We start from the raw sequence: 15,207 nt of genomic DNA on the forward strand, positions 1-15,207 counted from the left end.
TTCAATCCCTGGCACCAAAAATCAAAAATAAATAAAGTATGCCAATTTTAAGAGAGAGCTTTACCAAGTACAGTAGCACACACCTGTAATTCCAACTACTTTGGAGGAAAGATAAAGAAAGTTCAAGGCCAGCCTGGGCAAATTAGCGAGACCCCATCTCAAAATAAAATATAAAAAGGGCTGGGGATATAACTCAGTTGAGGAACACCCCTGAGTTTAATCTCTAGTACCAACAACAACAACAAAAAAAAGTGTAACTTTATGGTTATTTACATATTTACAAGATTAGAAGCTACTAGTAATCCATAAAATTTCCTTTTGTCCTCTTCTATTCTGTACTTGGCCTAGAGGTAAGCACTCTTCTGACTTTTTATCATCATCTATTTATTTTCATATTCTTGAACTTCATTTTAATGGCACTAAATCTCCATGTTCTCAGTAAACTGAGAATTCCAGATACTTGGATAGACTTGGGTCAAATTTTGGACCAGGAGTACTTTGTGGGCCATGCTGTGTGCTATATTTCCTGTTGCCTCCTATCCTCCTCCCCCTCTCCTCCCCCTATCTCTCCCCCTCCCCAAAATCAATCAATCAATCAATCAATATCTCTCTCTCTCTCTCTGTCTCTCTCACATACACACACACACACACACACACACACACACACACACACTGTTCATTAAAAGCATATTTATTGCTAAATTATCTTCCAGAAAGATTGTACTAGTTTATATCAATGTTTCAGAAAGTTTGTCTACACTCTTATGAACACCATATATTCTAGGTATTATGATTTTTATAAATATTTATCAAGCAGATATATAAAGAAATGCTAGCTGAGCACAGTGGCACAGGCCTATTATCCCATTGGCTCAAGAAGCTGAGACAGGAGGATCACAAGGTCAAAGCCAACCTCAGCAAAAGTGAGGCACTAAGCAACTCAGTGAGATTTTGTCTCTAAATAAAATACAAAATAGGGCTGAGATGTGGCTCAGTAGTTTAGTGCCCCTGAGTTCAATCCCCAGTAGCATCCCCAAACCCCTGCAAAAAAAAAGAAAAGAAATGCTATCTTGTTTTTATTCCCATCTATTTTTTTAAGAGAGAGTGAGAGAGAGAAAGAGAGAGAATTTTAATATTTATTTTTTTTTAGTTATTGGCGGACACAACATCTTTTGTTTGTATGTGGTGCTGAGAATCGAACCCGGGCCGCACGCATGCCAGGCGAGCGCGCTACCACTTGAGCCACATCCCCAGCCCTTTTTATTCCCATCTATTTAGTGGACAAGATTAAATATTTTTCATGTATTTAAGAGCTAAGCTTTTGTGTGTGGAGGGAGTTTGAGCATATGTGTGAATTACATGTTCATGTCCTTTGTCCTTATTTTTTCCACTGGGGTATTGATTTTATAGTTTCAGTTACAAAAGCCTACATATTTAAAGATCTTGAACCATTGGTGTTTATATTGTAAATATTTTCTGCTTCAATTTGTTGTCTTTTACTTTTACTCATATGTTTTCTGTTTCATTTTCTTTTTGAAACACAGAAGTTTTTTATTTTGATGTAGGTAAATCTGTCTTTTCCTGTGTGGTTTCTTTTTCATATAGGCAGGTTTTCCTAAACCACGATTATATAAGTATGAATCTGTATATTTTTCACTCCCCTTTTCAATGTAGAAAACGTGTGGTGGGATTTTGGTTTAGTCTTTTTTATTTAAGAAACTATGGGGTGTGTGTGTGTGTGTGTGTGTGTGTGTGTGTGTGTGTGTGTGTGTGTTTCTGTAATTCTAGAAATTTAATCTTAACACATTGTTACATTCCAAATGTTTTTCCATCTGTTTCCTCTTACATGGTCCAATGTCGATGTTGACAATAACCTGTGGACTGTTATACACCATTGCATTTTTTTAAAACCTCTTTAAAAATATAATGTACTGTGCCTAAGATATTGAACTGGTAATTACTTGGCAAATGGAATTAAAGCAAAAGGATTAGATATATCTGTAGGGGTTATTTCCTTGCAAGATTGCCTAGAGAATTAATCTGCTCTATTGTGCTCTACACTCCTTTCTCATATCTGCCTGATGCAATATCTGCTCTTTCTTCTGCGGAGTTTGACAAACACTACCCAGTTCCTTATTCAACTAGACCAGTTGCTCTGAAACCGAAGTTGGGTAGAGAAAATTTGCTCCCCAGGGACATTTGTAAGTGTCTGGAGACATTTTTGATTGTTATAACTGGTGTGCATATGGGGGTTGTGATTGGCATTCAGTGGGTAGAAACCCAGGATGCTATTAAATATTCTACAATGCATAATATATATATATTTTTTTTTTTTAATTTTTTTTTTTTTTTAGTTTTCGGTGGACACAACATCTTTGTATGTGGTGCTGAGGATCAAACCCGGGCCGCACACATGCCAGGCGAGCGCGCTACCACTTGAGCCATATCCCCAGCCCTACAATGCATAATATAATGCTCCACAACAACAAATGATCCTGCCCAAAATGTCAATAGGATACCTTGATCTAGAGCCCTTGTGGGCCATTCTATTTCTGCTTTATAATATCACTCTGATGTGTTAGTTAAATTTAGGGCAGCCCCACAGTTATGCTGGTTGTTCACAGCTATATAAACTCTATGAGGTGTCATTGTATGAATGGCATGCCCTGATTTGTACTTAACCTATGCCATCCTGTGGCCCTGACTAAATTCTAGCCTATATCACATCCTAAGTTGCCTTTCAGAATGGCAGAATTATTTATTCATTCAGAAAACAATTATTTATTCATTTCTGTAATACATTTACAAATCCTTTTGCATGTAGGAGCTTCTTCACATGGCTAATTTCATCTATTTTCTACCAATTTTATTACCACATTTTGTGTGTGGTGCGGAGGGGAGTGCTGGTAATAAAATCCATGGCTTCACACATGCTAGGCAAGCACTATACCATTGACAAACACTACCCAGTTCTTTATTCAACTAGACCAGTTGTTCTGAAACCGAAGTTGGGTAGAGAAAATTTAAGCTCAAGCTCTTATTAACATAATTTAATGGATAGCCTTGTGTTATCTACTTACTAGAAACTGTGCTGCCCTTGAAGTGATTACATATTCTCCTTACTCTTTTTTTTTTTTGTCTTTCTTTTACCTTTAATGGACCATAATATGAACTATATTATGTTTTTATTATCCCATATATTTAGGGCCTATTTCATGTCCCTTGCAAAGATTTATTTCTCATTCTGAGGGATAAGAGAAAGACAATAAATGAAGTTGTGCTTTTTTTTTTTTTCTTTTTCTTTCTTTCTTAACTGTCTTTTTGTGTGTGTATGCTGGGATTGAACCCAGGGTCTCAAACTTGCTAAACACATTTTATCACTGAGCTATACCCCCAGACCCTGAAGTTGCTTTTTATTTGTATGTGAGTCTCATTTCCTTCCCAGCTTGGGTCAGAAGTCCTTGATGGAAAATTTTTTTCCATCTCTGCCCATAGTAACACCCAAACACTCTGAATTTTAATTTTAGTTTCCTGTTTTTGTCAAGTTCTAAATCATATAAATTCCTGGGTTATTTGGTTGTTCTTTTAAATGCTCAAGATTCTTTATCTTGAATAGACTTATTTTTTGTATTCTTAATCTTGGGGATGAGGGCATCAATGTACTTAAAAACATTTAGTAGTGGCTACTAGATGGCAGGTTTGGTACAGGAGTTGGAAAGAGGAACATGAAAAATCCACAGAGTCTTCCTTCTGGGAGTTAGTATTTTAGAGAAGTCAGCTCATGCGCAAATAAATGGTCTTGGTAAGATGACCTGCCACGGAGAGGCTGTGTAGGGTATTGTAGGGAACAGAGAGGAATGGTATTTTCTGTCCATTTCCTCTGCAGTTCCTACAGTTGAATGTAGCAGTGTGCACAGAGCCACATCAATTCCTCATCATTATCACACCACAGCAGATCAGTTTTTGAAAAATAGCTTTTGTATAAATTTCCAGAGATTTTCACCTCACAGCATAGGATCAAATTAAGGTGAAAAGGTAGGTTGTAGGTATGAATAATTGGATACCAGTCTGGGAGTTTAGCATTCATCCATGTCGGTAGCTTAGCATTAGAATTCACATATCCTAAAAGGAAAAATTTTCAACACAATTCATAGGATTAAATGAAATTTTCCTTGCCAAGTCAGCCTAGGTTAGCATTAGTGTAGTTCAATCCAGCAAACACTTATATTAATATAACTTAGAAATACTAATATAGCCAGAGTTAAAGGTGAAGCCCAGACTCTTTTTTTCCTCTTACTTTCTTTTCTTCCTAATGTCAATTTTTTGAAAGTCATAACTTTAATATCTATTAACAAAACTTTTTCCTCCCATAATTATTTAATGATATATAGTCATTTTGGACAATTTGGAAAATACTTAAAGGTATAAAAGAGACAATTATTACTTATAATTTTGCCATTTTGCTGGCATGATGATACATGCCTGTAATCCCAGTGACTCAGGAGGCTGAGGCAGGAGGTTCGTGAATTCAAAGCCAGCCTCAGCAATTTAGCAAGGCCCTAAGGAGCTTAACAAGACCCTGTCTCAAAATAAAATATAAAAAGGGCTGGAGATGTGGCTCAGTGGTTAAGCACCCCTGGGTTCAATCCCTAGTACCGCCCCCCCACCAAAAAAATTGCCATTTGAAAGTAGCCAATTTTTGTTTAGATATTTTTTGGTGTGTAGAGTGAAGCTAGAACCTTGTGCATACATGTGCCCTAACCCTGAGCTCTAACTTAGCCTTTTGTTTAGCTTTCCATGCTTGCTTCTGGATTTTTAAATTTAATGTTATTTATATAAGTATTATTCTCTTGAGACAGGGTCTTGCCAAACTCTCAAACTCCTGGGCTCAAATCTTAGCCTCTTGAGTATCTGAGACTATAGGCAGGCTTATAAGTACTTTTCTATATGAATTAAATGCTTCCCCAAAATATATTTATTGGTTGTATTTATTCAAGAACCTGAATTTGCCATAATTGTATTTAGTGATCTTCTGGGTAGATACTATTATTTAATTCAGTTGTTTCCAGTTTCTTACATAGTGAGAAGAGATTAATCTTTCTCTGTGTGTGATTATTCTCTCATATAACTAACTCCCTTTGGTGAATCTCTGATTCCTTCCTTAGGATTTTGTTCCTACGAGGGAGATTATTAGGTCAAAGTATATGCATGTTTTTAAGGCTTTGGATAGTCATTGTCCTCCAGAAATGTGCATCTTGTCAGCAGTGAATGAGACTGTTAATGTCTCACAGAGAAAAATTATTCCATGGCTTCAGACAAACTTTTATTCCTGACCAGTCATCTCCAAATATTTCTGTATCTTTGTTCCAGCATAATCACAACCTGTCAGCAAACATGGGGGAGCCAGGCGCCTTGGCACATGCCTGAAATCCCAGCAGCTCTGGAGGCTGAAGCAGGAGGATTGCAAATTCAAAGATAGCCTCAGCAATGGCGAGGCACTTAGCAACTCAGTGAGAACCTGTCTCTAATAAAATACAAAATGGGGCTGGGGATGTGGCTCAGTGGTCAAATGCCCCTGAGTTTAATCCCTGGTAAAGAAAGAAAGAAAGAAAGAGAGAGAGAGAGAGAGAGAGAGAGAGAGAGGGAGGGAGGGAGGGAGGGAGGAAGAAAGGGAGGGGGGAAGGGAAAGAAAGAGAGAAAGAAAGAAAGAGAGAGAGAGAAAGAAAGAGAGAGGGAGAAAGAAAGAAAAAGAAAGAGAGAGAGAGAGAGAGAGAGAGAGAGAAGGTGGGTAGATGGAGAGAGAGAGGGACCAAGGGATGGACTAATGGATGCATGACTCAGTGAGAACATGTTGCTGCTCTAAAAGAGTAACTGAGGTTTGGTAGTGTCATCATGAAATGCAAAGAACAGCATTTTAAAATTATTTTTAGAGGCATAACGTAGTCTTATAATTAGCAAGCTCAGACAAGTTCCCATTTACGCTAGGTCAGAGACTTCTAAAAATGAGAGCAAAAATAGAAAGTGATAGTGATGTTGCTCCATCTGGAGAGTTTGTCTACAAAAAAAAAAAAAATCAAGAATTAATATTTTGAGGGGCTGGGGTTGTGGCTTAGTGGTTAGTCCTTGCCTAGCATGTGTGAAGCACTGGATTCAATCCCCAACACTACGTGAAAATAAATGAAAGTATTGTGTCCATCTAGCTCGAGGATAAAGCCCATAATCTTATATTAATTAAAAATATTGGGGCTGGGGTTGTGGCTCAGTGGTGAGCGCTTGTCTTGCATGTGTGAGGCCCTGGTTTCAATTCTCAGCACCACAAAAAATAAATAAATAAAATAAAGGTATAAAAAATGCTTTTAAAAATATTTCTTACAAAAAGAATTAATATTTTGAATGAGGACTAAGGAAAGATTTAAATCTCATATCTCTATTGTAGTATGCCATGGCAGAGATAATTAATGCAGGAATCCTGAGGCAAAGCAGCTTACCCTCCTAGGTTAGAAAGTGTCTTTTCTTAAGTTACTCTATATTCCCGGAAAAGAGTGGCTCTGATGCTATAGGATGTATTTCTAACTCTTAAAACTTGTAAAATATTCTGCCAACTCTTCCATATCAACTGCTTTTGTTAGCAATTGCTTTGCTCCCTCAGAGTTTATTCAAGCAATGAGCAATCCAGGATCCAGGTCTTGAACAACCCATCTAGCTCCAGGATAAAGCCCATAATCTTATTTTAGAAAACCTATCATCTGTCCAGAGAGGAGGAAATTCAGCCACAGATCCTACTCTGACAACCACCTTCTTCCAGTCAATTTTTGACCAGAATTGACTGGAAAACAAAGGAAAATTGAACGCAGCCTTGTATCCACATCTGCTAATTCAACCAACCTTAGATTGAAAATGTTTTTTTTAAATGTGTCTGTAGTAAACATACAGACTTTTTTTTGTCATTATCCCTTAAGGGGGAAAAAAGAATAAAGACTATTTATATAGATATTAGGTATTATAAGCAATGTAGAGATGATTCAAAGTATATGAGAGGATATGTGTAGGTTATATGCAAATACTACTTCACATCATAAGGTACTTGAGCTTCCTGGATTTGGGTATAGGAGGCGGTTCCTAGAACCAGTTCTTCACAAATACCAAGGTGCCGCAGTCTGGCTGGGCACAATTCAGGAGCCACTTGTCAAAAGAAACGAACTTTATTTTTAGAACCACACAAGCCAAACAAAACAGCTCAGGAAAAACCCTCAGAGCCCAACTGCCACCACCGGCTTCCCACAAGCCTCTCTCCCAACCACAAGCCTCTCCACCTCCCACAATCCTCCTGCTCTTGAGGCCGATTGGCTGGGTCGCATGGGGGGAGCCAAAATAGTCCCCCAATGAGCAGCTCCGTGGTCTGAAAGGGCAGGGAAACAGCCCAATGAGCGTCACCGCAGAGGAGTCAATCAGGTAAATGTTGCTGGGGCCAGCTGTGAGCCAATCATCAGCTGGCAGTCTGAAAGGGCGGGGAAACAGCCCAATGAGCATCACCGCAGAAGAGCCAATCAGCTAGATGTTGCTGGGGCCGCTGTGAGCCAATCATCAGCTGGCAGTCTGAAAGTTTGCTGGGGCCCCTTGGCTGTGGCTCTCAACACCAAGGCACAATTGTAATTGGATTTGTCAGGCAGACTGTGATGAGTGTCAGTTGGCTTGGCCTGGGAATTAAGGTGAGAGAGGGAACTTTTTAAGTAGCTACATATATTTTATGGTACAGATGTACCACAGTTTACATCAGGTATTCACCCATTCTTCTATGGATGAATTCTGTTTTCTTTACTATGAAAGGTAGCATAGCAATATAAATTCTTATCTGTATGTGCTAATAGAATAGATGTGTATGCTTTGAATATAAGAACATGCTAAAGTATTGGTACCTTTATTTCTGTTGAACTGATATTTGCCAAAGTGAAATTACTGAATTAAACACTGTTTGTATTTTAAATTGTTTAGATTTGAACAGATTACTTCCTGAAATGGCAGGGCTTTTTAAACTAATATCTGTTGTCAAATAGAGAAAAATGTGTTTTAAAAATTGTGTTTTTTCAGAATGAATGGACTAAGTCCCCTTTTTGTGTTTGTTTTTTTAAATTGCAATGGGAGAAATTTCATTTTTAAAAGTATATTTTTCTAGGGCTGGGATTGTAGCTCAAGTGGTTGAGTGCTCGCCTAGCACACGTTAGGCACTGGGTTTGATCCTCAGCACTGCATAAAAATAAAATGAAGATATTGTGTCCACCTAAAACTAAAAAATAAATATTTTTTTAAAAAGTACATTTTTCTAAGTAACTTAAGTCTAGTCAAAGAATGATGAAGTACATCACTTTTAGAAGTATCTTACTCAGGCTGAGGTTGTTATTCAGTAGTAAAGCACTTGCCTAGCATCTCCTAGTCCCTGGGTTAGATCTCTAGCACAGCAAGAAGGAGAAGGAGGAAGAGGAGAGTCTTACTCAGTAAAATTTGTTTAAAACTTCAATATTAGGGGCTGAGGTTGTGACTCAGTGGTAGAGCACTTGCCTGGCATTGAACCACATATGAATGAATGAATGAATGAATGAATGAATGAAAGAAATAATAAACCACATATAAATAAATTAATTAATAATAAAATATGACAATATTATAATGGAATACCTTAAAGGCATTCTAATTAGGTAGTTTCCAGAAATATTTTAACTTTTAATTTTCTGATTAAAATTTTTAATTTACAGGTTTTGGGGCGGGAATTGAATCCAGAGGGCACTGAGCCACATCCCCAGCCTTTTTTTTTTTTTTTTTTTTTTTTTTTGAGACTGGGTTTGAACTTGTGTTCTCCTGCCTCAACCTCCTGAGCCACTGGTATTACAGGCATGTGCCACCAGGCCCAGCTACACACTTTTTTCTTTCATAATACATGTTTTCTTCTGTGTACTACACAAGCCCAGAACTTGATGGCTTAAGACAAAATTTGTTGAGAATTCTGTAATATGGGTAAGGCTTGGCAGGGAGAGCTCCTCTTTATCACACATAGTGTTGTCTGGGCTCAGCTGTGGTTCATTTGTGTGTGAGGTGTAGGCCTGGATCACTCAGGAAGTTGCATTCACCTGGGATCTTAACAGGGCATCTCATTGCTCCTCCACAAGCTTTTCTGTCCCTGTGTGTGGACATGCATCATCAGTAGTCTAGAACAGACTTCTTTTCAGCATGGTGAATGATTTCCTGGAGAACACAAGTAGTAGCTGCCAGGACTCTTAAGAGCTAAACCTGGAACAGGACTCTTAAGAGCTAAACCTGGAACTGGCTTGGTATGACTTTTGCCACATTCTGTTGTCAAACCAATTCACGAAACCAACCCAGGTTCCAGGGAAGGGGAAGGAGCCTCATATTTCTTTTTCTCTTTTTTTTTTTTTTTTTTTGAGCCTCATATTTCTTGATGAGAGGAACAGCATTGTGTTTGGGGATGGCAGCTGTAAATATAGGCAGCTATAAATGCATACTGACTTTTACACCACCAAAAGTAGTAATGCATATGGGCTGGGTGTGGTGGAGCTTAATGGCATGCAGAGCATGCATGAGGCTCTGGGTTCAATTCCCAACACCAAAACAAACAAAAAATTAGTGCATGGTTATTGCCATAAATCTAACAATACAGAGGTATATGAAGAAAAATCTAGTCTTTCCCAAATATTAATCATATTTACTCTTCTCACCTAGATCTCACCCCTTAAGGTAGACCATGATATTAGCATAGTGTATTTTTTTTTTACACCACTCTCTGTACTTGTATAGAAATATATTCAAACATGTATGGGCTTTGTATATGGGCTTACCCCCATATACAAAACAAGAATCTTAAGGTACTATTACTCTACTCCTTGCTTTCTTTGAAATCAACTTTACTGAGGTATAATTTACATATAAAAAATACTCCCATTGTAAGTATACATTTTAATAAGGTTTGATATAAACCCATATACCTATCATCATAATCAAATAGAGAACATTTTCATCAACTCAAAGTTTCTTTCCTGCCTGGATAATCTCCTATTCCACACATTCCACTCCAGGCAACCACTGACTATATAGATGAAATTTTTCTTTTCTAGAGTTTCTTGTGAATGGAATCATGCATTATATCCTTATTTTAGGCTATTTTGTGTTGCCAAAACAAAATACCTGAAACTGAGTAATTTGTAATGAAAAGCTTATTTAGCTTATAGTTCTGGAGGTCTAAGAGCACATCACTGGTATTGGCTTCTGGTGAGGACTTCGTAATAGAGGGTGTACAAGAGTGTGTGCAAGAAAGAAGTGATGTGACGAGAAGAAACAGAACAGAGAGGGCCAGGCTCTCTCCTTTATTTTAAAACTCCTTTTGGGAACTATTCCACTTCTGCAAGAACTACATAAATCCCCATGGAAGGGTGGTGCCCCATGTCCTATTTATCTTCCATTAGGCCCCACCTCCTAGAGATCCACCTCAATACCATCACATTGGGACCAAGCTTCTGGCACATGTATCTTTGAGGGACGCACTCAAACCATATTCAAACCATAGCACTGACCTTTTGTGTCTGACTTTTTTGCTCAGCATAATGTTTTTCAGATTCATCCCTGTTGTTATGATTATCTATAGTTTACTATTTAATATGCTAAGTAATATTGCTTTGTATAAATATACCACAATTTTTTCATACATTTATCTGTTGATGGAAATTCATGTTGTTTTAATTTTTAGTTATTATTAGTGTAGTTGCCATGAATATTCTGGTTAAGTCTTTGTGTGAAAGTATATGTATTTTTTTCTCTTGGGTCAATACCTAATAGTGACACCACTGAGTTCCACAGTGGGTATATAAGAAACTGCTAAACTGTTTTCCAAAGTAGCTGTACCATTTTATATAATGACCAGGTTTGTATGAGAATTCTAGTTGCTCCATATTCTATCCAACATTTGATATCAAAATGGGTCAATAGTGGCATTTCATTGTGGTTTTAATTTGTATTTCCCTGATGACTAATTATGCTGAGAATCTTTAATATGCTTATTTTCTATCCATGTATATCTTTCATGAAGTGAGGGGGGTTTTTTTGTTTTGTTTTGTGTTGGTGGTTTTTTTTTGTTTGTTTGTTTGTTTGTTTTTGGTGCTGCAGATTGAACCCAGAATCACTTTACCACTAAGCTAGTGGTACATCCTTTTTATTTATTTAATTTTGTTTGGCCACAAACTTGTGATCTTTCTGTCCCAGGCTTCCAAGTCACTGGGATTATAGGTGTGAACCACTAGGGTACATGGCTCCCATTTTTTAATTGGACTCTTTCTCTTATTATTAACAAGTTAAAGGGGTTCTTTATAGGTAGTGGAACCTCTCTGGTTCTCTTGTCTCCATTCAATTATAGTCCTATTTCTCTGATCTCCCTCAGAGTAAAACCTAGAAAAAATTGTCTGTATATGCTTGCTCTAATTTCCACCCTTTGCATTCCTTCCTCAAGCTGGCAATTGGTCTTTCATCCCCAGGATTCTTTTATCAGCCTAAATATTGACAAAGCCAATGACCAATTTTTTTAATATTTTATTTTTTAGTTTTAGGTGGACACAATATCTTTATATTTATGTGGTTCTGAGAATTGAACCCAGTGCCCCACGCATGCCAGGCGAGTGCTCTACCACTGAGCCACAACCCCAGCCCAACCAATGACCAATTTTTTATCCTCATATTACCCAACCTCACAGCATTTGATTTGTTTGATCACTTCCCCCTTTTTGAAATAACTTTCACTCCAGACCTCCCTGACAATAGACTTGCCTCATTCTCCTCCTTCCTACTTCATGGCTGTTCTTCCTCAATTTCTTTGCTAGGTCCTCCCCTACTACCAGTTTTTCAAGGTTCGAGTCTATCATGCACACAATGCTACTCAAGATAGTATTATTGTTGTTATTATTATTTGGGGGGCGGTACTAGGGATTAGACCCCCTGGGTATTGTACCACTGAGCCCTTTTTATTTTTTGAGACAAGGTCTCACCAAGTTGCCCACACCGGTCTTGAACTTGGAATCCTTCTTGCTTCAACCCCCTGAGTAGCTAGGATTATAGAGATGTGTTGGTATACCTAGCAATACATTAATTTTTATGAAACCCAATTTGTACATTTTTATTAGAAAGTTTATGCTTTTTGTATCCTAAGAATTTTTCATTTATTCTAAGGTTGTGATTATTTCCTCCTCTTTTCTCTTACAACTTTAATAATTTTAGCTTCTATATTCCAATCTATGATTCACTTCAATTTAATTTTTGTTTTATTAGAATTGAAGTTCATTTTTTTTCCATGTGGATATCCAGTAGTTCTGCCACCATTTGTTGCAGCAATTACCATTTCTTATTGAATCGATTACATGTATGTGGGTCTATTTCTGTATCGATTCTGTTCCATTTATTTGTTCATCTATATTTATACCACTGTCAAACTATTTGATCACTATATCTTTATGGGGAAGTGTTTGAACCATGTGTAACTTTTCCAACTTCACCCTTTTTCTCTTTTGAGGGGGAGGGGTACCGGGGATTGAACTCAGAAGCACTTGACCACCGAGTCACATCCCCAGTCCAATTTTGTATTTTATTTAGAGACATGAGACAGGGTCTCATGTTTTTAGTTCTGGTAAAAGTCTTCATCTGGGTCTTCTCAGTGTGTCCTCACATAGTAGAAAAGGGGCAAGAGATCTCTGTGGGTTTCCTTTTACAGTCACCAATCCAATTCATGAGGGCTCCTACTCATTACCTGATTACCTCCAAGGCCCCACCTCCTAATACTATCACATTGGGATTTGGGAAAACATAAACAGTCAGTTCATAACTTAGCTTTGCTTTGCTTGCTTGTTTGCTATTTTTTAAGACCAGGCACGGTGGTGCACACCTGTAATCCCAGCAACTTGGGAGGCTGAGGCAGGAGGATCACAAAGTCAAAGTCAGCCTCAGCAATGTAGCAAGGTCCTAGGTAACTTAGGGAGACCTTAAAGGGCTGGGAATGTGGCTCAGTGATTAAGTGCCCCTGGATTCAGTCCCTAGTAGCAAAAAAATTAAAATAAAAACTATAAATTATCCTATAAGAACTGCTTTAGCTTCATTCTATACATTTTTATATGTATGTTCATTTAATAATATTTTCTAATTTTATTTGATTATTTTTTACCAGGAGTTATTCATAAATGTGGTGTTTGTTGTTTAAACTTCAAATATCTGTGGATTTTCCAGATAACTTTCTGTTATTGCTTTCTAAATCCTTGTGGTCAGAGAACATATTCACTACTATTTCACTTATTTTAAATATATTGAGACTTGTTTATGGTTTAGGAAGTGGTATGATTGAATGTTATGTGTATATGTGGAGGTTTGTTCTATAAATGTCAACTAAGTGAAGTTGGTTGATAATGTTATTAAAATTTTCATTACTCTTACTGGTTTTCTGTCTAATTTTCAGGGGTAAGGCTGAAGACATATCTTATTTCTCCTCTCAATTCTGCCAATTTTTGTTTCATATATTTTGAAAAGTTGTGTGAGGTATATACACTGGGGATTGTTATATATTCTTGATGTCCTGACCCCTCTATCCTGTTCTGAAGTCTGATATTTATAATTTTATATAGCCATTCCAGCTTTTTTACACTTAGTGTTTTTATGGTATATCTTTTTTTTCATCCTTATCCCTTTCTCTGCCCTTATATTTGAAGTTGGTCTTTGGTTAATTTAGTTTAGATCAAAACGATACCTTTCTTTTATTTATTTATTTTTATATGGTAATAAGGATCAAACTCAGTGCTAGGCAAGTGTTCTACCACTGAGCTACAACCCCAGTCCCTTGAAGTTGGTGTTTGTAGCTACTATATTGTTGGATCTTACTTTTTAAAAATATCCAATCCAATAACCTTTGTTCTTTTTAAAAAACATATTTTTTAGATGTAGATGGACACAATACTTTTATTTATTTTTATATGGTGCTGAGGATTGAACCCATTGCCTCACATGTGCTAGGCAAGTGCTCTACCACTGAGCCACACAACCCCAGCCCTAGCTTTGTTTTTTAAACTTAGTCTTTTAAACAGTTTAGACTATTTATGTTTCGTATAATTTTTGTACAGTTGAGTTTTAGTATATCTTCATGCTCTTTGTTTTCTATTTCTTGTTTCCGTTTCTTCTCCTTCTTTCTTTTGGATTGACCAAATATTTTATGTATGTATACCTATGTATGTATGTATGTATGTATGTATTTTGGTGCTGGAGATTGAACCCGTAGCCTCATGCATGCTAAATACATGCTTTATGAGTGACCTACTCCTTGGTCTGTTTTACTGTTCTTAGTCTCCACCCTTAGTATATTAGCTCTACCTCTTTGTTTAATTTTTTTAGTCCTCATTCTGGGACTGTAATTACATGTTAGAATTTTTTTATTATTGTCCTACAAGCCCCTCAGACTCTGATTATTTTTTCCAATCTACTTTTTTAAACAACTGAGCCATATCTCCCAGCCACTCTATCCCCTTTCAATCTTCTCTATCTTCTTTTTCAGATTGGACAATTAATCTGTATTCAGGTTTGTAGACTTCTCTCTGTTGTTTTCATTCTGCTATTTATCTCAATTAATTAATTTTTTAATTTCAGATATTATATTTTTAATTGTATTATATACAATTTCCATTTGGTTCTTTTCATATTTTTTTTTGTTTGTTTCTTTGTTGAAATTTCTGAACTTTTCCTTGATTAGAAGTATATGTTTTTCTATCAGGTGCAGTGGTGCATGCCTAATCCCAGCAACTCAGGAGACTGAAGCAGGAGAATCTCAAATTCATGGCTAGCCTCTGCAACCTAACAAGACCCTCAGCACCTTAACAAGAACCTATCTCAAAATAAAAAATAAAAAGAACTAGGGATGTAGCTTAGTGGTAAAGCACCCTTGGGTTTAATCCTCTGTGCCAAAGAAAGGAAAAGAAAAAACAGAAGTGGTAGTATGTTTTTTCTTTTATGTCGTTGAGCATAGTTACAATTAAATTTCTTATCTGATAACTAAAATATCTGTGTCATTTCAGTGTTGACCTCTGTTGATTTCCTTTTTCTTTGAGAATGAGTTATAGATTTATATAATGAGTAATTTTGGATTATTGTCTGAACATTAGGAGTATTATATTCCTGAGGTGA

The 15,207-nt window shown here is 36.9% G+C and overlaps 1 protein-coding gene across 3 annotated transcripts in view; it reads left to right on the forward strand.

Moving 5' to 3' along the window:
- The window catches only part of TANGO6 (transport and golgi organization 6 homolog), a 186,348-nt gene that overhangs the window by 110,669 nt on the left and 60,472 nt on the right, over positions 1-15,207 (forward strand). Inside the window, exons 16-17 of one of the 3 annotated variants that reach the window (XM_081274398.1) lie at positions 14,582-14,605; positions 14,798-14,858. The exons of 1 other annotated variant lie outside the window; for it this stretch is intronic. In XM_081274398.1, the coding sequence (XP_081130524.1) occupies positions 14,582-14,605; positions 14,798-14,817 (44 nt within the window). In that variant the 3' untranslated portion in view covers positions 14,818-14,858. Of the gene's footprint in view, positions 1-14,581; positions 14,606-14,797; positions 14,859-15,207 lie in introns of those variants that run through there. One more of the 3 variants, XM_081274396.1, reaches the window with a different exon arrangement.

Source organism: Spermophilus citellus (genome assembly GCF_964194105.1).
Source record: "Spermophilus citellus genome assembly, chromosome: 18".
In the NCBI taxonomy this organism is placed as follows: Eukaryota; Metazoa; Chordata; class Mammalia; order Rodentia; family Sciuridae; genus Spermophilus; species Spermophilus citellus.